The 21,624-nt window shown below is 61.1% G+C and overlaps 1 protein-coding gene across 2 annotated transcripts; it reads left to right on the top strand.

The window, feature by feature from the left end:
- Positions 1-7,323: 7,323 nt before the first annotated feature.
- On the top strand, positions 7,324-19,482 carry PTGS1 (prostaglandin-endoperoxide synthase 1). 2 transcript variants are annotated; one of them, XM_054220971.1, is made up of 11 exons: positions 7,324-7,481; positions 12,779-12,895; positions 13,059-13,199; positions 13,984-14,127; positions 14,520-14,701; positions 14,795-14,878; positions 15,274-15,520; positions 16,067-16,353; positions 17,097-17,244; positions 17,587-17,962; positions 18,040-19,482. In XM_054220971.1, exons 1-10 carry the CDS (start codon positions 7,358-7,360, stop codon positions 17,940-17,942), a joined length of 1,830 nt encoding a protein of 609 aa, XP_054076946.1. In that variant the 5' UTR covers positions 7,324-7,357; the 3' UTR covers positions 17,943-17,962; positions 18,040-19,482. The 2 variants fall into 2 exon arrangements, with proteins under 2 accessions (XP_054076946.1, XP_054076945.1); XM_054220970.1 differs by having other exon boundaries at positions 17,587-19,482.
- The last annotated feature ends 2,142 nt before the right edge of the window (positions 19,483-21,624 follow it).

The raw sequence follows: 21,624 nt of genomic DNA on the forward strand, positions 1-21,624 counted from the left end.
AGCTGATGCTGTTGGCGGTGGGGAAGGAGCTCCAGCTGCATCCAATAACCCAGGAGAGAAAGGGACCGTAGTCCAGAAAATGCTCGGGCTGGGTGTGATGAGGAGCTGATGTTGGTGATGCCACTTTGGTCACCAAATGGTTTGGCCTCGGCAGCAAATGCCACTTGCTTGTGTAGGGCAGGAGGAGGGTGGGCCGTGGCTGGACCCCCTCGGGCTGTGCCCTGGGCTCTCCGCACCCTGCTGTGCTCGCCAGGAGCCCTGTGCCGACAGCACACATGGCTTCGGAGCACCATCGGTTCCCACCTGGCGAGCGCTGACATGGGTCAATGGTCCCCGAGGGGGTTGCGCTCCTGGCACGTGTGGTACCCCCACGCATGTCCCTGCTCATCACACCCCCGGCAGAGACCCGCACCCTCCTGGCCACGTGCGGCTCCCCTGGGACACCCCGGTTTGCTCTGAGCCGCTGAACCGGGGCGGCCGCATCGAGGGGGTTGGGGCAGGGACCAGGGTGGGCACCAGCCCCCCTCACCGCCCCGGCTGAGCCCCGCGGCCACCGGGAAACGCGACGCGGCAGCGAGAGGAAGGAAAAACTCCAAGGAAGCTGGAAGCTCTCGAGATAGTTAAAAACCAACATTGCTCTTCAAAATAGATGTGATTGCGCTCCTTGTGAGTCATCGAGCAGAGACACCAAGATTGCTTTGTGCCAGGGACGAGCCCGGGCGCTGATTGTGTGCCGCCCGGATTTGTATAAAACAGACCATGGATGGCATGTCAGAGTTTACAGCTCGCATACATTTTCAACAGTGAGCTTTGCAAAATGTATCAATGTAATCTCTGCCTCCTATATTCCGTGTTGATTAGACACGATTTCTGGCTGGATTTTCAGAAAGCTCAAGTGCTTTTTTAATCACTACAGAAGCTCATTATTGCTTTCCAGTGACTCTTATGTCCTTCACTTCTCCTTTCAGATTAGAGTCTATAGTCAGATGAATATTGGATGATTTCATTACATACAAATGCAATCAACAGTTTTGCATAAATTTCTCCTCTTTTCTTGAGTTTCAATTGACCTCAGCACCCGTGGAGGCAGGCGCAATACACATGTAAATGAGCTGGCGTTGCTGCAAAGACATGGATGCGGAGAAACAAGATAAACTGTCAGATAATATTCGGGATTTTTAAGAGATCAAAAAATACTTCCTTGTTCAGCCCAGCCGTAAAAATGGCACCTTCGGCTGCCGGGGAATTTGCTTTTGTTTTGCTTGGTGTCTGGCTGTGGACAAAGGCCAGGAGCGACATCGGCTCCCGCTCCGGCATGAGCGGCTCGACCAGGGGATGCTGCCTTTGGACCCCCCCGGGTCCCCGTCTCCTCCTGGGTGTCCCCGAGCACCATCCCAGTGGCGGGGGCTCGGCCGAGGCCGCCCTCCCCGCACCGCACAACAAGGGCACCGGGAACCGCACGTTCAAAATATATTTAAGCTAACACTCCATGCGAACAATCAGGGCTAATTTAAACAAACTATAATTAAACATAAAGGACCTCTTGGTAGGGAATTCGGGGAAAGCTGTCAGCGGTTACTTTGGATGCGAAGCCCTTACCTTTAAAAGAATAATTTTTGTGCTAATGTGAGCAATCCAGCACTCCCACACTCGCCTTCGGGAGCCAGTGGGGAAAGAAACTCTTGGGTTTCTTTTGATACCTTTACGTGCTAATCTTCTTAACAGATTTTTAATTAATGGGAACAGAGCACTTTGCAGCCGTGAAATCTATTGGTGTAATTGCCTAGTGGATTAGTCCCATTAGCCACACAAATTACCTGTCTCCAGGCCGCCAGTCCCACCGGGGAGCTCCCCGTGCTGGACACACCGAGCAGCCCCATTCTGAAGCAATTTTGATAAAATAAACTCTCTAATCAGGTAAATAATTCCATAAGGGAAATTGCTGCCTTCCCGCAGCCCCCCTCCAGCGGGACCTGGCTACTTTCAGGGGAATGCAACATGCCTCCAATTACAGACAAATCTCCAGCTCAGCGACCGTTTGGGAGAAGCCCACGGCACATGGGACCCCCTCGAACCACAGCGGCCGAGGAATTAAGGCATTTAAGCTGTCAGCCGGAATCTGGCCCGGCCCCTGATTACCTGGGGAGACGCGCGGCGTATTTAGGTTCGTGTCCGTTGCAATTTCCTGGCCCCCAGCGTTGATCCCGAATGACTCGCGTCCGTGTCAGGTTCCTGCCCAGGGTCCCTCCGACACGTGGCCCTGGGCTCGGGGACGACGACCTTTGGGCAATTAAGGACATCCAGGCCAGCCTGAGCCTGGAGAAGTGGAAACGTGCAGCTGCCCCGAAGAGCTGCCGGGTGAGCGGAGCCGCCTGTGCCCATTTCACCGCATCTTGGCAAGGCTGTGTGGCTGTGTTACCTCAAACCAGGACACTATGCCGGCTGCCATCACTGCTCGGGACGGGTGCCCGGACCCTGGGGTCCCTTCCCAGCCCCATCCATGGGTCTCCATGGTCCATGGTAATTTTGGACCTGAACTCGATGGAGACTCCCGTGATTTCTCTCCACTCAGACTCCGAGATGGGGATGTGCCACCCCAGGGATGTCCCTGGGCAGTCGCATCACTGGGACCCGTGTGTGATGGGCACAGCGGAGCGCAGGGCAGCCGCGCGGTGTCACACGGTGATATGCAGCCCTGACACGCTTCCCACCCAGACGTCTCCAAACCTGCTGCGCCAACCGGGGCAGCTCCTCGCCCACCGCCCCGTACCCGGGGAGCTGGGAGGAGCGGTCCCTGCCACACTGTGCTGTGAGCATGTGTGATGGGCACAGCCTGGGAGGAAACAACCTGTGGGAGTTAAACACCGACAGTGACATGCTGCTGCCCAGTGCTGTGGAGAGACAGCCACACTGGGGACAGCCACACGGAGAGGTGGCCTCCAAGCATCCCCTGAAATGCTCAGGTGCGCAAGCTTGGAGCTGGTCCCTGACCCCAGGATGAAGGAGCTCAAAACACGGCTGGCACAGGGCTGCTCTTCTAACAGACTAAAACTGTTCCCCTTGGCTGCCGCCATGGCTCCTGGCACAGGGAGCAGAGGGTGACCCATGGGTCCACCCCAAATCGGAGGGGATGTGTAGGGCCAAACACTCCCACGGCCGGGGTGCGGGAGCGCGGGAGCCGCCTCACTGCGCGGAGCTGGCGAGCGTGGCCGGGGAACCCTACACCACGGGTAATTGGCATCAGATGCTCCCTGACCTGCTGCATCCACCGGGAAGCTGGAAGCATTTATTTGTCTGAGCCAGCGGCTCTATCTGCGTGCGGGAGGCGTTGGCGGTGGCGGGGCTGGGCTCTGCGAGCCTAATGAGTCTGAGCTGAAGATGATGAATATGATTGCTGAAAGCGCTTTCCTGAGTCCTCCTTTCCTGGGGCTCAGGTTACCAGTTCCCAGACAGCCTGTCCAGCCCCAGCTTTTCAGCTCTGATTTGTAGCCCCCCAAACAGCGTCTGTCGGCTCCCCGTGCTGGAGGAAACGCTGGGTCCTCTGCTGCCGTGCCCAGGGGAACTGAGGAAGGGGCCACCAGCCCTGCTCAGCCACTGGGGACAGCTTTGCTCCCTGGGCTGCCCCACTGCTGCCCTGCTTGGCCCCGTGCCCCCCACAGCCCCTCTGAGCCCAGTGTGGGGTGGACCAGACCAGACCGATGTCCCGTGCGGTGTCTCCAGCCACCAGCATCTGCTGTGCCATTGTGCTGGATTGAAGTGCCTGTGGCTGTTGGGGACCTTCATCACAGGGGACTCGGCACCAGTTGTCTCTTAATCTTACGGTAGAAAAATGGGGGGGTTTGGCTTCTCCGTTCTCTGCCCAGACCCCCACTACCCACAGATGAGGGTCCACCCACTGAGCCACATCCCAACCAAGAAGCCTTTCAGGGGATGTGCAAGAATGGATCAAGCCAGGGGATGCTCCCTGGGCCATGCAAATCCCCTGGGATCAGGGGAACACGCTCTTCCCAGGCATGGCCACCCCCCCGTAGCACTGGACTGTGGGGGGGGCAATGGGGACACCCCACATCTCCGCTCCCTGCGCAGGGCCCGGGGAGGCTCCATCCCTAACCACACGGGCTTTCGCTTGCCCGGGGTGGGGACCCTGCGCTGCCGCTTCACCATCCACCCCATGGCTGCGGGGCCAGGGCACAGAGTGTCCCCGCAACTCCAGCACCCCTGGGAAGACGGGGATGGGTGCCGACCTGCCACAGGCTCTTGCGTCCCGGTGGCATTGCGGCTCCCGGAGGCAGGTTCACCCCAAAACCGGAGGAAAAGGGTCCAGGACCTGCGGTGCTTTGTGCCTCCCGCAGCCCCGGCCGGTGCCGCGCTGCCATAGACGGTGTTTTGCTGCCTCCCTACGGGAGGACGAGGCCGGCAGCACCGGTTCCCGCAGCCTCGCCGGCTCCTCCGCCGGCACCGGTACCGGTGCCGGCGGAGGAGCCGGCGAGGCTGCGGGAACCGGTGCTGCCAAGGTCCTCGCTGTCCCCTGCCCAGGGATGTGCACATGGGGGACCAGAGCAGAACCGCTGCTCCGCCTTGGGGGGGGGGGCTTGGAGTGCATCCCAGCACGGCTGCAGCGCACCAGGGAATACTTGGAGGCAGCCCCTCCATGGCAGCCCCTCCATGGTGGCCCCTCCATGGTCGCACCTCCACAGTAGCCCCTCCATGGTAGCCACTCCATAGTAACCCCTCCATGGTGACCCCTCCATGGCAGCCCCTCCATAACAGCCCCTCCATGGTAGCCCTTCCATGGCAGCCCCTCCATGGTGATCCCTCCATGGCAGCCCCTCCATGAAAGCCCCTCCATGAAAGCCCCTCCATGGCAGCTCCCTCCATAACAGCTCCTCCACAGCAGCCTCTCCACGGTGGCCCCTCCACAGCAGACCCTCCACAGTAGCCCCTCCATGGCAGCCCCCTCCATACAGCCCCTCCATGGCAGCCCCTCCACGGTAGCACCTCCACAGTAGCCCTTCTACAGCAGCTCCCTCCATAACAGCCCCTCCATGGTAGCCCCCTCCATGGCAGACCCTCCACGGTAGCCCCTCTGTGAAAGCCCCTCCATGGTAGCCCCCTCCATGGCAGACCCTCCATGGTAGCCCCTCCATGGCAGCCCCCTCCATAACAGCCCCTCCATGGTAGCCCCCTCCATGGCAGCCCCCTCCATGGCAGACCCTCCATGGTAGCCCCTCTGTGAAAGCCCCTCCATGGTAGCCCCCTCCATGGCAGACCCTCCATGGTAGCCCCTCTGTGAAAGCCCCTCCATGGCAGCCCCCTTCATGGCAGACCCTCCACGGTAGCCCCTCCTCAGTAGCCCCTCTACGGCAACCCCTCCATGGTGGCCCCTGCAGAACAGCCCCTCCAGAACAGTCCATCCATGGTAGCCCCTCGGTGGCCCTGGCCAGACAGCCGGCCTTGCAGCTGTCACAACCCTTTCCTATATCGTGCAAGCAAATGATTATTAAAACCTGAGAAGGGGACAGGGAGCGGAACTGCGAGGGCAGGAGAGCTCCTGGAGCGGAGACATCCCCAAGGGCTGCCAGGCTCGCCCACGAAGATGCAGGAGGGTGTCGAGCTCTGCCAGGTCCCAGTGCTGTGGCCAACAGCACCGTGGATGGGGTGCGGGGGGTGGGGGGGAAAGGCCGGAGCCAGGGCTTGGGGAGGGACCTAGTCCTGCCCTGCTCCTGCAGCCAGGGAGCATACAGGCACGGGGTGGGAGGACAGGGCAGCGCCTGGGCGAGTGTTTGACACTGTCCCCACTGCGCTCCTGCTGAAAGCATCCCAACGCCCTGCCGAAATCCGTCCTTCTGCACTGAACCGCCAACCTGCCATGGCTTTATATTTGGTGCTTTGTCTCGGAGGGGGGAGGTCGGGACGAGCAGCGGGTAGCAGCAGTCCCAACCGTGGCACACACTGACCGCAACGACTGCACGCATACAGCAAAACCTGCCCCTTGTTTCCAGTGCGTGTTCATCATCGGGAGGCAGATGGTGTCCCCACCCTAAGAGCACATTGAGAGCTTGCTGAGCTCATATTTGCATCATGGCTGATGCATTTGCCTGCTGAAGCTGGATCCGAGGCCCTTGTTCATTTTTGGACACCTGCAAAAGCCGCTCACCCTGCGGGGATGCTCCCTCCCCGCTGCCGAAACCCAGCAGAGCCCCACAGCACCAGCCCTGCTGCCACAGCCCCGCTCCTGCCCCAACCCCAGCTGCTTTCCACGCCAAGCGCGGGAACCACACAGGAACCATGCACCCCCCGGGGCTTCCTGCCGTGCTGCAAGGAGGTGACAGCAAAACCCGAGATAATCTTGAAATACACCCAGGCCTGCGCTGCGGACCCTGCCGCTGCCGCAGAGCAGCCCGGGAGAGGGCAAGCAGCCACAACCCCTGGGCTCTGGGTGCCACCAGGCTTGGGGACATCCCCTGAGGCTGTCTCAGCAAGGTCTGCAGCCCATCGTGCTCTTGCCCACTCCAGCCACATCCAGAGCCTCTCCTGGCCGGATGAGCTCCCCTGCAGGGTGGCTGGAGCCTGCCTGGGCTGGGCTGGCCTGGCCTGATCCTGTCCCCGCTGCCAGCAGGCTGGCACTGGGGGGCAAAGTGGCCAGGCAGGAAACACCGAGCGATGGTTTCACTGATAAACTCAGCTTTTCTGGCTGCTGGCAGCTGTGGGCAGTCCACAGGGCAGTCCAGCGCCTGGCGCCAGCAGGGCAGCCTTGCCAGGCAGCCTCCCACAGCAGGACAGAGGGAGCTGAGCTGGGCCCACAGCCCACGGCCACGCTGTGGGGATGGTGCTGCTGCCCGAGCTGCAACAGGGTGTCCTGGGACATGGGGACACAGGCAGGGGGCTCGTGCATCAGGGGATGGGTGTGGTGGTCCTGGGGGGCCTGGTCACCAGGGCATGGGCATGAGGATGCTGGGGGACCTGGGGACCAGCGTGTGGGCATAGAGATGCTGGGGGATGTGAGGACCAGGGGGACCTGGGGGGCAGGGCATGGGCATGGGGATGCTGGGGGATCTGGGGACTATAAGATGGGTATGGAGATGCTCGGGGGTGGCGGGGACTGGGAGGGCCCGGGGGGGACCTGGGGACGGACAGGGGGCTCCTGGGGTACACGGGGCTCAGGGCACGGCCAGGGACCCAGGGGTGGCCACGGGGGACCCCGGGAGGGGTGCGCGGGCCGGGACAGTCCCCCCGGGCGGGCCGAGCTGTCGGAGGCGGCCCCGTCCCGTCGGGGGCGGGCGGAGGCGCGGCGGGGGCGGGGGCGGCGGGGCCGGGCCGGGAGCGGCGGCGGGACGCGGCGGAGCTGCCTCTCGCAATGGGCGGTGGGTGCCGGGCCCGGGCCCCCCCGGGCGTGGGGCTGCGCCGGGCCGCGCTGCGGCTGCTCCTCGCCCACGCCGTGCTGCTCTGCGCCGCCGGGACCGCCGCCACCGACGGCTCCGGTACGCGGGGAGGGGGCCGGGAGGGAAGGAGGGGAGACCCGGGGGAGCCGGTACCGAGGGGCATCGCGACATCCCGCACCGGGGGCGATCTGGCACCGAGGGGACCCGGGGAGCCCGGGAGGGAGTCGGCCCCGGGGGATTCGGTACCGGGGGGAGCGGCAGCGTCCTGCACCGCGGGGATCCGGCACCGGGTGGGGGCCGGGAGCGAGGGGGGACCCGGCACCGGGGGAACCCGGGGAGCGAGGGGGGACCCGGCACTGGGGTATCCGGCCCCGGGGGACGCAGGGGGACCTGGTCCCGGAGGCTGCCGTACCGGGAGTCCCGGACCCCCGGAGGCGCAGGGGGCGTGGGGCGGCCGCCCGAAGTCGGGGCGTTTGCCGCAAGCCCCTGCCCAGCGCTGCGGGACGGGTCCGCACCCCGCCGGGTCCCCGGGTGGGATCGCGCCCATCGCCACGGGCTGGTCCTGCCGGGAACCGGCCGTCGGGCGGCGAGCAGAAGCCCCGGGGCGGCGGGCAGGGGCAGCCGGACGGCTGGGACGCCCGAGGCCACCACCTGGTGCAGAGTCCCCGCAGCAGCCGGAGCTGCAGGCTTTGGCCCTTCATGCCTGACTGGAGACCAAAATCTCCCATGAAAAACAAACTTCCCCTCTACCTCCCGCTGCGGCCGCGGGGGGACCACACGCAGGGCCTGGAGGAACCGTCGAGCCGCACGACAGGGCTGGGCTCCTGCCAAGGCCACTGCCGTCCCGTGAGCCCCGTGGACACCCCGAGGTGGCCCTGCCACCGGGATGAGGGGCAGCACCCGGCTGCTCCCGGCAGCCTCCCAGCTGGGATGGGTCTTCTCAAAAGAAAGGGGGGCAATATCCATGAATGCTGGCAGCCGGGGCCCTTCTCCACTCTCCCCAAACACATACCAGGTGAAACTGCAGTTTGGGGGTGAAGATAGAGGGCTGGGAGCAGCAGGGACGGCTCTGGTGGCCTGAGCCATCGTTTCGTTCCTGTGCCCACAAGCTGGCACAGCTGTGGTGGGCTCGGGCTGCCCATGCACCCGGGGATGTTGAGGATTAATGCTGCTTATGGCAGGCATCCACAGAGTGTGTTGCGAAATAAAACCACATCTCAAATCCCATCAGCTCCATCCCCAGCCCCTACAGAACAGTTTCCTCCTGGTCCTTCATGGGGCATTGACTCCAGTCCCTCTTCCATGAAATGACCTTCCTCCTTGCAGAAAAGCGCCATCCCAGCATGAAGCTCTTTTCAGGTTTCACAGTTCCTCACTAGAGTAACGTTCTCAGCAAAACCGTCCCAGGCACGTGGGCCGCATCCCTCAGCGGGGCTCCAGCCGCCTGTGTTGCAAATGGTGCTGAGGGCGACCCTGTCCCCAGCAGCCTGGCCATCTTCACCCGCCGCTGTGGGAAGTGACGTGCCCAAAACCAAGAGCCCCCAGAATGTGCACAGACTGGGCGTGTGGTGCTGAGCAGCACCCCCTCTTTGCAGGGGATGCAGGACCACGGGAGAAGCGACCCGAGCCGAGCAGGTTTGGGCTTGGCAGGCAGAGCTGGATGCCGGAGCGGGGCATGTTGCCCTTCCCACCGCCCGCACCCCCTCCCCGCAGCTGTCCCACCGGATGGCTGGTCCCACGGATGGCTGGTCCTGTGCAAAAATAGTGTCCCCAAGTTCACTTCCTCGAGGACTTCCCTGTTTCAGCAGTGTCCATGTCCAAAAGGGGAACACGGCCCAGGGTTGCAGCCCTTTGAGGCCCCATGGCCACGCAGAGGGTGGCCGCGCCTGCTCTGTGGAGAACTCCGGGATTTGGGGTGCGACCTGGCAGGAGGTGGCAGGTTCACCCACTGGGGACAGTGCGTCTGGGTGTCCCCAGCATGGCCAAGCCACCCTGCAGCCCTCTGGGCTTCTGAGCCTCAGGCTGGAGAGAGGGACAGAGCAGGAGCAGCAGGAGGAGGGCCAGTGCTGGGGAGGCAGCAGGCATCCTGCTGGGGGGCCTGTCGGGCACGTCTGCACGAAAGGAGGGACCCCATGGGATGGACCTGGCCGCCACCTGGACTGCAGCTGGTGGGGACAGGCAAGGGACAGCCTTTGCATGGTCCCTCCACCGGCTTGACCACCTCCCAGCATGGGTCTCGTCTCCCTGAGAAGCTCCTCCTGGGGCTTGAGGACAGCTGGGAGCAGCAGCCACGTGTCCTGCAGGGCACAGGACGGGGCACGGGGACCCACATGCCTGAAGCAGCTGGGACAGACACACCATGACCACTCTCTGGAGCTGACTGCTGCATGCCTGGATCAAAGCAAATTTTACTACGTTGGGGAAAAAAAAAAGATACCCAGGATATACATGAAAGGACAGCTTTCTTCCAAGCCTTAATTAGGGAGGGAGATATCTGATCGAGGGATTAGGGGAACTGCGCTGTGCCCCGAGGTGCTGTCAGCAGAGCGGCCGGGCTCCCGCTCCTCCCCAGCGCTGCACCAGGAGCACCGCAACCCTAATCTACACCTCAGATCTGCTCTCGAAGACCAAATAACAGGATGTTGGGCTGAGACTGGGATCTCCCGCTCACTTGGTGTTTGCTGCTCAGAGAACTTCTACTTGACTCCTTGCTGGCTGCACCTTGGCTCTGAGCCATGATGTTTGCTCTCTGTAGACTTTTCCTCCGGCTGTGAGCGGAGCCAAGCCAGTCCCACGGTGTTTCTTTGTTTTTCCCTGCAGATATTGCCTTTGGCTGCTGCCTTGCCTTCAGGGGTGTAGTTTTGTACAAGGATTCTTGCAAAATAAGCCTGACCGTCCTCTTCACAGCCATTCCACCCTCATCGGGTGGCTCATGCTGCTTCTCCTGCTGGCAAACAGGAGGTGCGGGAGCACCCAGACGTCACCGTCTGCCCGAGCTCCAGCCATGGGTCTGGCTGGGCTCGGACCCTGCTGAGTGAGAGCAGGCGGGCGCCTCTGGCGGAGCCATTTCTGTTTTATGCCTGTTTCTGTAGCCTGTGGTCAACAGCCTCCTCCCAGCACAGCCTCATGGAGCACCATCCCGGGCTGCAGAGGGGAGGCTGCTGCCACACGAGAGCCCGGGGGCTGCGTCACCCCCTCCAGCCAGCCCGCCCGTCCGCCCGCAGCCCGTCCTTGGGGCTGGCAGCCCGGCTCAGGTGCGGGGACGAGGATCACGCAGCCCCACGTGGCGTGCAGCTGTGGCCCTGGCACGCTGCTCTTGCTCATGGTGTCGCCAGAAGTGGTTGCAGATGACAATCTGGCTGCACTGCCTGTGCTGTGAACAGCTCGTGGGCCCGAGGAAACCGAAAAACAAGTGCGTGAGCCTTTCATCATCTTCAAAGCCTGTGGCCACAGAGCTGTGTCCCATCGAGCAAGCCCGGCTCCAGCCCGGCCGTGATTCACCCCAGGTTGCTTTGGCTGCGGTTCGCAGAGCGGATGTTGTCCCCGAAATCTGGCATTTTTCAGCGGTGATGGAGCATGTTCACCAGCTCTGCCGTCACGGAGGGGGCTGCGCTCCAGCACGGCGGCTGGCAGCCACTTTCCCCACACCTGGAGCCATCCCAGCAGGGCCGGTGCAGGATTCCTGGCCAGGGTGGGGAGAGGCACGGAGCCACCGTGGGAGGGAGGCTCTGAAAGGACGCGAGGGGTTTGCTGTCGCAGGTCAGGACATGCTCCATCCCCCTTCCACCCTTTTGGCTGGAACATGCCGCTCCCGCCCCACCTCTGGGACCCTGCGGCGCTGACACCGCCGTGAACCGCGGGAGGAGGCAGCTCGGCCAAGCCTGGCGCGATGCCAAACCCGCCTTGGAGGAGTGCTCGGCCATGACATGCCATCGAGCCCTGCATCGGGGAGAGCCCCAGCAAAGTGAACTTCTCCTTTCTCCCCACGTCAGCTGGAGATGGGGCAGGACACGACCTGACGTGCCAGAGCCCGCGGCATGGAGCATCCTCCCAGCCCTGTGGCTGCAGCACCCGCAGCAGCCCCACATCCCCCCGGGTGTCAGCGCGCACAGCATGGGGCTGCTCTTTTAGGTGTTTGCAAAGTTTGCAGCAGAGTTGAGTGCGGAGCTACCAACGCAGGAACAGCCCGGAGGATGCTCCAGCTGCGCTGCAACATGGCTCCCTGTGCGAAAGTTCCCATCTTGCAAAAAACCGAACGGGTGGTCTGACCTCAATTTGTCTGAGATAAATAAGAACCTGCCTGCTGCCTCCCATCTGGATACATGAAAAAAATTCTGAGATGAAAGGGAGTCTGACGAAAGAGCTGGGAGCTGAACACGTCTTTGCAAGCTGGCCCCCGTGATGTGAGGGATTCGGGGTCACAGGGCTGAGCGCGGCCGGCGCAGAGCTGCTGGCCAAGCCCGGGGCTCCCAGGCAACCCCTGCCCTGCCCCGAGACAGCAGCCGGCTGGCTGGGGGATGAGCAACTCTGCAAAATTAGATTTATGTTTCAAATATGTTAATTTTTAGCTGCAATTTCCTATGGAAAAAATGTGGTTTCTATTCTGCGCGCCTGTCCCTCCGCCCCAGTCTCAGAACCTTTTCCTAAATTCCAGCAGAATTTGAACCAGGGCCGGCGGGTGCCCGCTGAGATCATGGACCATCAGCCGTGACGCTGGGCACACCGGGGATGGCTGTCGGTCCTTTCTGGTGCTCAAGTCATGCTGCCAGTCCCTGTCCCTGCAGCCAATGGCACCGGAGCCGAGCGCTGTGTCGGTGGCACCGCTGTCCCCGAGTGCTGTGTGTCCCGGCAGGGCTGGTGACTTTCATTCTCCTGGCACAAAGTCCCCATCCCGGGTCTGTGGGGACCAACCCAACTTGGTGGCAGTGCTGCTCCTGTCCCATGGGATCCCGCCACCGTGGGGCTGTCGGGAAGGGACCCTTATCTGGCGCCTGCAGGCTGGGGCACGAAGGCGGCGGAGGAAGGGGCTGGGCAGGAGCTGGGGAGCGAGCCCAGCAGTTGGCCCTTTTCATCCGCTCGGGGCAGCGAGGGTGGAGGGGCTGTGTGCCAAAGCAAACTTCAGCCCTGACAATTGCCATTCTTATTATTAACACCGGTGCTGTGTTCGCGCTGTTTTATCCCACGCCGGGGCTCCGGGGGCACAGCAGCCCCCAATGCATGAGGCTGCGGCCCCGGCAGCAGCAGCCCGAGCTGGGGCTGGGGCTTGCAGCACCCGTCGGTGCGTGGCCGCGGGGTGCAGACGGTTCCTTTGGCAATCCCGGGTGTTCTGGACAAGGCTAACTTTCACAAGGAAGGTGACAGCGTGGATGGACGGTGACATGTCTCTCTCCCCGCAGTGAATCCCTGTTGCTATTTCCCCTGCCAGCACCAAGGGGTGTGCGTGAGGGTCGGCCTGGGAGGATACGAGTGCGACTGCACGCGGACGGGATACTTCGGGGCCAACTGCACCTCCCGTAAGTCCCTCTTGCCCAGAGGACCTCTGGCACCCGCGGGTCCCAGGGCAGCACGCTGCACCTGCAGCACGTGCTCTCACCAGCAGTGACAGCGTGTGTGGTCCAGGGCTGTTAACAGCCTTCGTTAGCGGGGTGAGTGATTTCCCTGGTCTGTCTCCCCCAGCCGAGCTCTGGATGCGCCTCCATGACTGGCTGAAGCCCAGTCCTGCCTTCTGCCACTTCATCCTGACCCACTTCAAGTGGTTTTGGGACATTGTCAACAGCACCTTCATCAGGGACACGCTCATGAGGCTCATACTCACAGGTGAGGGGTTGGAGCGGGTCTCGGGGTGCAGCAGGACTCGGGGACCCCCCCAGGCATCAGCAGAGATGTGGGTGGAGGCAGCATGGCTGTAGTGCTGCTGAGCAGCTCCCGCGGCCACAGTGGTGACCAGGTTTGAGTCACCTCACCAGGAGACCCAGGGAGGTTGTCATCCCATCGTGTCAGCCCATCACCCTGCCCGGGGAAGGCTGCCTGGCCAGTGCGTCCATCCCCAACCATGTGTCCCTGACTGTCCATCCCCAGCCATCCATCCCCAGCCGTGCATCTCTGGCCGCGTGCCGGGCTGCCAGCCAGCTGGAAATCACAAGCGGCTCTTGGCATGCCACGCTCCCCAGGCCAAACGACTCTCAAGCAGCCGCACGGAAAGCAGCCCATGGAAATATGGAGCTGGCCCTTGTTACTCACGTCCCCATATTCATCACTTTGCATAAATATTTAGGTTCCAGTCCTTGGAGCCGTAGCGACACATTTGCGAGGCTCCAGCTGTTGGTTTTACCATTTCTGTGTGGTTGTCATCTCATTCATCATCCAAGAATCCACTTAGCGCATTAGTACAAGCCCTTCGTATCTGCAGGGCTTTAAAAGCAGCCCTTTAAAAGGCTGGGAGCAAAGCCTGGGGCACCCACGTGCCTCCGCTGCTGGTACCTTTCTGGTTTTTGGGCTGGCAGGGGAGGGCGTCAGGCAGCACTGAACGGGTGGGCAGAGCCCGTGGGGTGCTGCCCTGTGCCCCGGGCCCCACAGTGGTGACCTCCCTCTCTCCTTTCAGTTCGTGCCAGTCTCATCCCCAGCCCCCCCACCTTCAACTCTGACTACGGCTACATCAGCTGGGAGGCCTACGCCAACGTCAGCTATTACACCCGCGTCCTCCCGCCCGTGCCGGACAACTGCCCCACGCCCATGGGCACCAAAGGTACACAGCTGGCCCGGGGGGACTGACACTGTGGGGCTGAGTCACCGGAGCAGCACCCCGGGTCTGTACTCGGCGCAGCATCGGTGTTTCCCATCCACCCGTTCCCAGGCTTTCACTGCCATGGACAAGGCACTGCTGGCAGTGCCACGTGCTACTGATTGCCCCACAGGCAGGAGGAGCTTGATGGCATCCAAAACGCTGCTGGGACAGCTCGGGTTGAGCTGCTGGGGCACGTCGTAGCTTGTGTAAGAGGGCTCTAAGGTGTCTATGCAGACGAATCAGTGCCTGGTGCTGCAGCAGACACGACAGCGCTCACCGGCAGCCCTATGGCCAGCTCCGATACCCAGCTGGGTCAGCGAGGGACATCTACCCTCAATCTCCATCCTTCGCAGGGAAGAAGCAGCTCCCCGACCCCCAGCTCCTGGCGGAGAGGTTCCTGCTGCGGCAGAAGTTTGAAGCCGATCCCCGAGGCACCAACCTGATGTTTGCCTTCTTCGCCCAGCATTTCACCCACCAGTTCTTCAAGACGTCTGGGAAGATGGGACGTGGCTTCACCAAGGCGCTGGGGCATGGGGTGAGGGGGACACGGGGGCACGCAGGGAGTGACGAGGGGACCGGGGCATGCACGGCCTTTTGGAGCAGCCTTGACACTGTGCTCTCTCGGCAGGTGGATCTCGGGCACTTGTACGGGGACAACCTACAGCGGCAGCATCAGCTGCGACTCTTCCGAGATGGGAAGCTGAAATTCCAGGTACCACCTGGCACGACCAAAACATGTCTCAGCCCCGCGATCCAGGGTTGTTTGAAGCCCATGTTCCTCTGGCAGCTCCTGGGACAGAGTCTCCTGGGAGCATCAGGAGACCCCAGCCCTGTAGGATACCCCCGCCCTGCTGCCCCATGTGGAGCACAGCCAGGGCCTCCTTCGGTGGCTGCTGACCGGAGGGACGAGCTTTGGGGTCCAGCTGTTCTGATGGCAGCAGGGGTCCTGCAGTTGGATCTGTACGAGGGGGCTGTTTCCATCCTACTCAGCACCTGTGGGAGACTGGTTGTGGTGCCCATAGGGACACAGGTCGCGGATGGGCAGGCATTCACCAGGGTGGTTTTCTCCCCTCCTTCCTTTCTGACATCCCTTCTTGTCTCCCCAAGGTGGTGGATGGAGAGGTGTACCCCCCCGTGGTCACTGATGCTCTGGTTCACATGGTCTACCCATCTGCCGTCCCCAAGGAGAAGCAGCTGGCGATGGGGCAGGAGGTGTTTGGGCTGCTGCCGGGGCTATGCATGTACGCCACGCTCTGGCTGCGCGAGCACAACCGCGTCTGTGACATACTGAAACGGGAGCATCCCACCTGGAGCGACGAGCAGCTCTTCCAGACGGCTCGTCTCATCCTTATTGGTGAGGACCGGCGGTGCCACAGGGCACGGGCACCACGGAGCCCCGTGTCCCACCTCCCTGGGCAAGCCCCAAGGACTTGGCATTAGTTGGTCTCTGTTTGAGGGTGGTGGCCAGGCTGGCTTTAGAAGCTGTAGGAGTTTCTCTGGCAGCCTTCTGGGGATCATTGGCTTTGGTCCATCAAAAAATTAATTTTGTCATAATTTTGAATTATTTCATTTTAATGTTTTATTATAAATTTACTGTAATCTCAAGAAATGTAATTTTTGACCAAAATCCAGAAGAGCCTCGTGTCACCACATTATCTCTGAGAAGTGTATCAAGGTCAGCTTCCTCAGGAGCCATTTCAGTTTTGTCAGACTGACCTTTGCTGGTGAAAAAATCATTAACTGAAAAAACTCCCAACGAACTCAACAAGCCTGTAGTGAGAAAGGTCCCAGGTGGTGGATGGGTGCTGGGACTTATTGCTATAGCACGTGGGTGATGTCATTTGGGTACAGCACTGGTAGCTCCTGCTGCTGACGGCTGCTTCTCTCGCCTCCTGCCCAGGGGAGACCATTAAGATCGTCATCGAAGACTATGTCCAGCACCTCAGCGGGTACTACCTGAGCCTCAAGTTTGACCCCGAGCTGCTGTTTGGGACGCAGTTCCAGTACCGGAATCGCATCGCAGTGGAGTTCAACCAGCTCTATCACTGGCATGGGCTGATGCCCGACTCCTTCATCATCCAGGGGCAAGAGTACAGCTACGAGCAGTTCCTCTACAACACCTCCATGCTCATGGACTACGGCGTGGAGGCGCTGGTGGAGTCCTTTTCCAAGCAGATTGCAGGAAGGGTAAGGTCCTGCCCCTCTCCCTGCCAGCGCCGGGGCTGTGGGACCCTGGGAGGGATGCTCCTGGTACCGTGAGGGCAGTGCCGTTCAGGAGTAACAAATGTCCCCGTTCAGTAGTGGGTTGCATGTCAGACACCTGATGGGCATGTCATGAATCCTCCCCACAAGCGCCATGGCAAGGCTGGGCCTTGGCAGCCCCGTTTTCTTGCTCTGGGGACTCTGTAGTAAACACCACTGTGACACCAGGAGCCTGCGGTGAGCTGGGATCTCCTGGCCCAGACTGGGCTGTGGAGCTTGTCTGGCACTGTTCTTTGCTGCCATCGCATGGATGTTTTCTTCCATGCGATTACATCTGCATTTCTGACACTCTTTGCTGTGTAAAGCAGCAAGGCTGAGGCGCAGACCTGCTGCTCTTTGGGTGTTCGGGTTCTCCCTGTGACCCAAACCCCCGAAATCTCTCCCCTCCTCCCAGGCCAGTGGGTCACCGTCCATACGGGGCTTCTCCTGCGTCATTCCCTGACCTGCCCTGGGAACAGGACTGACTTTAGCCCAGGCTGCTCTACAGCTGGTTTTTGGCTGTAGAGTCTGTCCAGTGATTCTCCCTCTTCATGCTGCTGCAATGATGTGCTGATCTCCATGACACCGTGCCCAGGACACGGATGGTTTGGTGCGGTGGCTCCCCTGGGGCAGATGCCGGTGCTGCCTTGTGCCTCATGTGTGCTCCTCCTTGTGTTCTTGCCCTCCAGATTGGTGGGACACACACCATCAACGCCAATGTCTTGAAAGTGGCTGTTGGGGTCATCGAGGAATCCCGGCAGCTGAGGCTACAGCCGTTTAACGAGTATCGGAAGAGGTTTGGCATGAAGCCCTACAAGTCCTTTCAGGAGCTGACAGGTAGGGCTGCAGTGCTGCTGTGGGAGCTCTCGGGGCTTCACTGGGGCAGCGCGGATGCTCCGGGCTCGCAGTGGGGTACGAGACCATGAGCTGTCCCCCCTGCCACTGGGCTTGCCGGGCTCCTGGCCATCCAAGCCTTGCAGACAGGGCTGGTGCCTTGGTTGCAGGGGTCCTTCCTCCTGCAGGGCTGGAGGAGTGGTCCAGGGGGCAGTGCCTGGCCTGGGAGCCGAGCTCGCTGCTGCCTGGGTTGCGGGAGCTGCCACATTCCTGTTACTCACAGCAAAGCCAGCCCTTGCTGGGCTAGTTCCCTTGCTAAAGCACTCTGATGTTCACTTGGTGCAGGAGAGGAAGAGAAGGCGGCAGAGCTGGAAGAGCTGTATGGAGACATTGATGCTCTGGAGTTTTATCCGGGCTTGCTGCTTGAGAAACCCCAACCCAATGGTATCTTTGGGGAAAGCATGGTGGAGATCGGAGCTCCATTTTCCCTGAAGGGGCTTCTTGGAAACCCCATCTGCTCCCCAGAGTACTGGAAACCCAGTACATTTGGTGGAGCAACTGGCTTTGAGATAGTTAAGACAGCATCGCTGGAGAAACTTGTGTGCCTCAACGTGAAGAAGTGCCCATATGTGGCGTTTCATGTGCCGGATGCTACGGAAAATGGCAGCCCTCGGGGTGGTGGACCATCTACTGAGCTCTAGCACCAGGACAGCCTGCCCAGGTAGAGACCATCCTTGCTGAGGTGCCGATGGAGCCGAGCTCCCAGCCTGGCGCTGAATGTCCCGTTCCTTCCTGCAGGGAGCGGCGGGGACATGTGGACCTGCCCACCCCTGTGCTGAGCAGAAGCAGGATAGAAGATGGTCCCATCCTGGGCATCCTCCACACCAGCCCTCGAGGAGAGGCTGGCACCTGCTCTGTGAAAAGCTGGAGTGCCTCAGGAGTGTGGCTGCCACCACTGTCCTCAGCAGACCCAGTTCTCTTGCTAGTGAATACCTTGCACTAAGCCAGCTTTGGGGTTCCCCAGGGGACACTCGCCGCCCTGGGACGCTCTGGACTCCCCTGCGCTTTGTCACCCTCCGTCCCCGCTGCTTTCCAGCCCCAGGCCACCAGCAGCCCCTCTTCCGCAGGGCTTTCCAGCTCGGGACAGCGGAGCGCAGAGCCCGGGGAGCCGAGCCCAGGGAGCCCTCGCAGTCCGTCCTGTTCTACTGCACCTGGTTACGGCGCTGAGCTCCCCAAGGGAGGTGGAGGAGGGACAGGAGCAGCAACGCGCAGAGGGACAGGAAGGACACGCTGCAGGTGGTCATGCTGGCCCAGTGGTGGCTGAGCTTGCAGTAGGAACCTGCCCTGATCCGCTCCTGCAGCTGCTCTGGACCATCCGCCCCACTGTGCCCAGCACACGGGCATGGCTGAGACTCCAAGGAACCAAAGCAACGTCTCTGTGGGAGGAGACCAGGGGAGAAGCATCAGATCAGACCTCCCAGACCTCCCACATCTCCCACCCGCTGCTGGGACCCCGGCAGGCACCGCCGGCCACCTGAGCGGGGCTGCTCAGTGCAAGACGCTACCTCTGTGCAAACACAGTGATGACGTCTCTCCCACCCTACGATCGTTACACTTCCCTGCATTAATAGCTCAGCAAATGGCGTCCCCGAGGCACACAGAGCCCACTTCTCCTGCTCCAGAAATGCATGCAGATGTCAGCCCTCACCGACATAATGCATGGTGGCTGGCAGTCGCTGTCACTGGCCTCGACCCCCATCAGATCCCTCTTCACCTCCAGGAGAATGGACATTTAAAATAATAAACGAATTTAAAAACTCATTTCCTCCAGCCAGTTCCCAAGCGTTGTCTCGCCAGCGCCAGGCCCTGCAGGAGGGCAGGACGCTCGGGAGGCAGCGGGAGCTGGGGGAGAGGAGAAATCCCTGGAGCGTTGCTGGAAGGCTGGTGTCCCCGCTGGGACACAGCTGGGCCGTGCAGCCGCAGTGGGCCGTGCTTGCCGGCGCTGTGCCCTGTTATTGCCGCCGCTGTGCCCTGTCATTGCCGGCTGCATCAGAAGAAATAACCAGAGCCACCCTCCTCCTCAGGAGCTGCCTCGGCAGGGGGTCTCTGAGCCCGGGTGTCCCATGACGGTTGGAGCTACGCTGCCCTGCGGCCACCACCCCCCCACAGCCCTGCGCTGCTCCGACGCTGGTAACGCAGCGCTTACATCCAACATTGTGTATTCCTGTCACATAAAATCTATCCACACATAAATCTTGCTGCCCAGGTATTTTGTAGGCATGGAACAGCCACAGTCCGTAAGAGAGCAGCTGGCTGCGGGTTGCCCCTGTGCTGAGCTGGAGGAGGGCACCGCTCCTGGGCTCCGGCTCCATCCTGGCAGCACTTCCACCAGCGGGGTGACTTCATGCCACGAGGCCGTGGGGGCTGTGCTGCTCCTGTTCGGATCCTCCTTGCAGGGTTCTCCACCCTGACCTGCCCTGGGCACCACTGCCTGCTCCTCTGCCCATCACACGAGGCCATGGGAGATGAGGAGAACCAGGGCAGGGAGTCCAGGGCGCTGCCCCAAAACCTGGGGCCAGGCAGCACCTGAGGGAGCGGGCAGGCAGGGGGTGATAAGGACAACAAATATGGTATCTCCAGGTAGATACACCCAGGCAGACACAGCCCTCTCCATACTCTCGGGGAGGGATGAGGATGGGTGGGGGTGTTGGCTGTCTGGGGGGCAGCGACAGTCCTGTGGTGTCTCACTTTCTGCCCTGGAAGTTTCAATCATTTCTGATCGAACCAGCTGACTTTTTTATCCCTGATCAACCAAATAGGTCATGACCCAAATTCCTCAGGAGGGGGTTGTGAGGCACTTCCAGGCAATAATAAAACTGGTTATAGGGAGGTGTTACAGGAGAGATTACCAGGGAGATTTAAAGAGCGGGTGCCTTGGCAGGGATGTGTTAGGAGCATGTCATGGCGAAGGAACATCTGCAAGCAGAGACTCCCAAGGCAAAAGCCTTCTCACTCGCTCTCTTTAACCCCTCAGAAACGCAATGGCATCACCAGGATTTTAAATCATCTGGATTTCAGTTTCCTTGTGGCACACAGGGAGGCAGAGAGGCAGGTCCAAGCGCAAAGGCACAGCGGGCGGGTTTGCCAGCTGCGTGCTCACCCCGTCCCGCCTGTGCCCTGCCCATGTCCTGCCCGGACATCCTGCACTGCCGGGGACTGGCATGCCAAGACCCCAGTCTCATGGCGGGGCAGCACCAGCAGGCGCTGACAGGCTCCAAGGCGAGAGGAAGACACGGTCCCTTCCCATCCCACAGCTCCCTTTCCCCAGCTTTCCCCTTCCCTTCCCCTGTGTGTGGGAAGCCAGCGTGCAGTGGTGATGCTGTGCCCAGGTACCAAAACGGCCAACACCCACCAACAGCTTCTTATGTGGCCATGGGGGTGTCTCTCCCCCAGGGTCTGCCCCCCCACCATCTCTGCCCTGTGCTGTGACCCCCCCGAGGAGCACAACCCTCACTACTCTTCCCTCGCGCAGCCAGCAACACAACACTCAAAATAAAAGGCAAACAGCAGCAAATGGGGAGCAACAGAGAGCCCAAAGCCCATTGGTGTGTCTCAAACCCACAGTGGGGTCCATGCGCCCCGTGTCTCCAGCCAGATGGAGCACACTTCCAGAACACATGTACGACCGCCCTTGCCCTGCGCTGAGCTGCTCCGGCCTCGAGCATCCTTCACTCTCCAGCTAAAGGCACAAGCTTGGCTCATTTCAGTTAGACCACAAACATCCTGCTTTTGTTTGTAGCTATCGAAGGCTGCCAGCGCTGTTTTGGTACCAACTGATAAGCGTCCGAGAGCCCACCAGGCACACAGAGAGCTGCCTAGATGCTCTCTGCCTCCAAGGAGGAATGTTCCACCAGGAACTGGCTCACCTGAGCCAGCACTGGCAAACCTGACATCTCTTCCAGCTGTGCCACCAGCTCCCACACAGCACAGTCCCAGGATAGCAGAGCATCTCCCTGCTGCACCTCACCCTTCTGCTAGTGGGAAAAGCTTTGAAATCGTTTCTTTGTAGGACCAACATGTAGCAACCCCAGGCACAGCATCCAACACGCGATTGAAACCTCCTCCGTGAGCCTGGGGACCCACAGCCCCCCCCATGGAGCTTCCCCCAGCCCAGCCCTGCCCACCCCTTGGGGTTTCTTTGCTTGTCTTTCAGCCGTGGCAGTTTGTAGAAATCGCTCACATCCTCACCAGCTTGTCCATCACAATGCGCGGCCACATCCAAGGTAGAAGACAGTAGTTTACATCTAAACGCGGTGTTTAGTCTGGTGCATCCACCAGCATCACCCCACCAAGGCAAGGGCTCCGAGCGCTCCCTGCCACGGG

The sequence above is a fragment of the Rissa tridactyla genome, chromosome 14 (genome assembly GCF_028500815.1).
Source record: "Rissa tridactyla isolate bRisTri1 chromosome 14, bRisTri1.patW.cur.20221130, whole genome shotgun sequence".
NCBI classification, from domain to species: domain Eukaryota; kingdom Metazoa; phylum Chordata; class Aves; order Charadriiformes; family Laridae; genus Rissa; species Rissa tridactyla.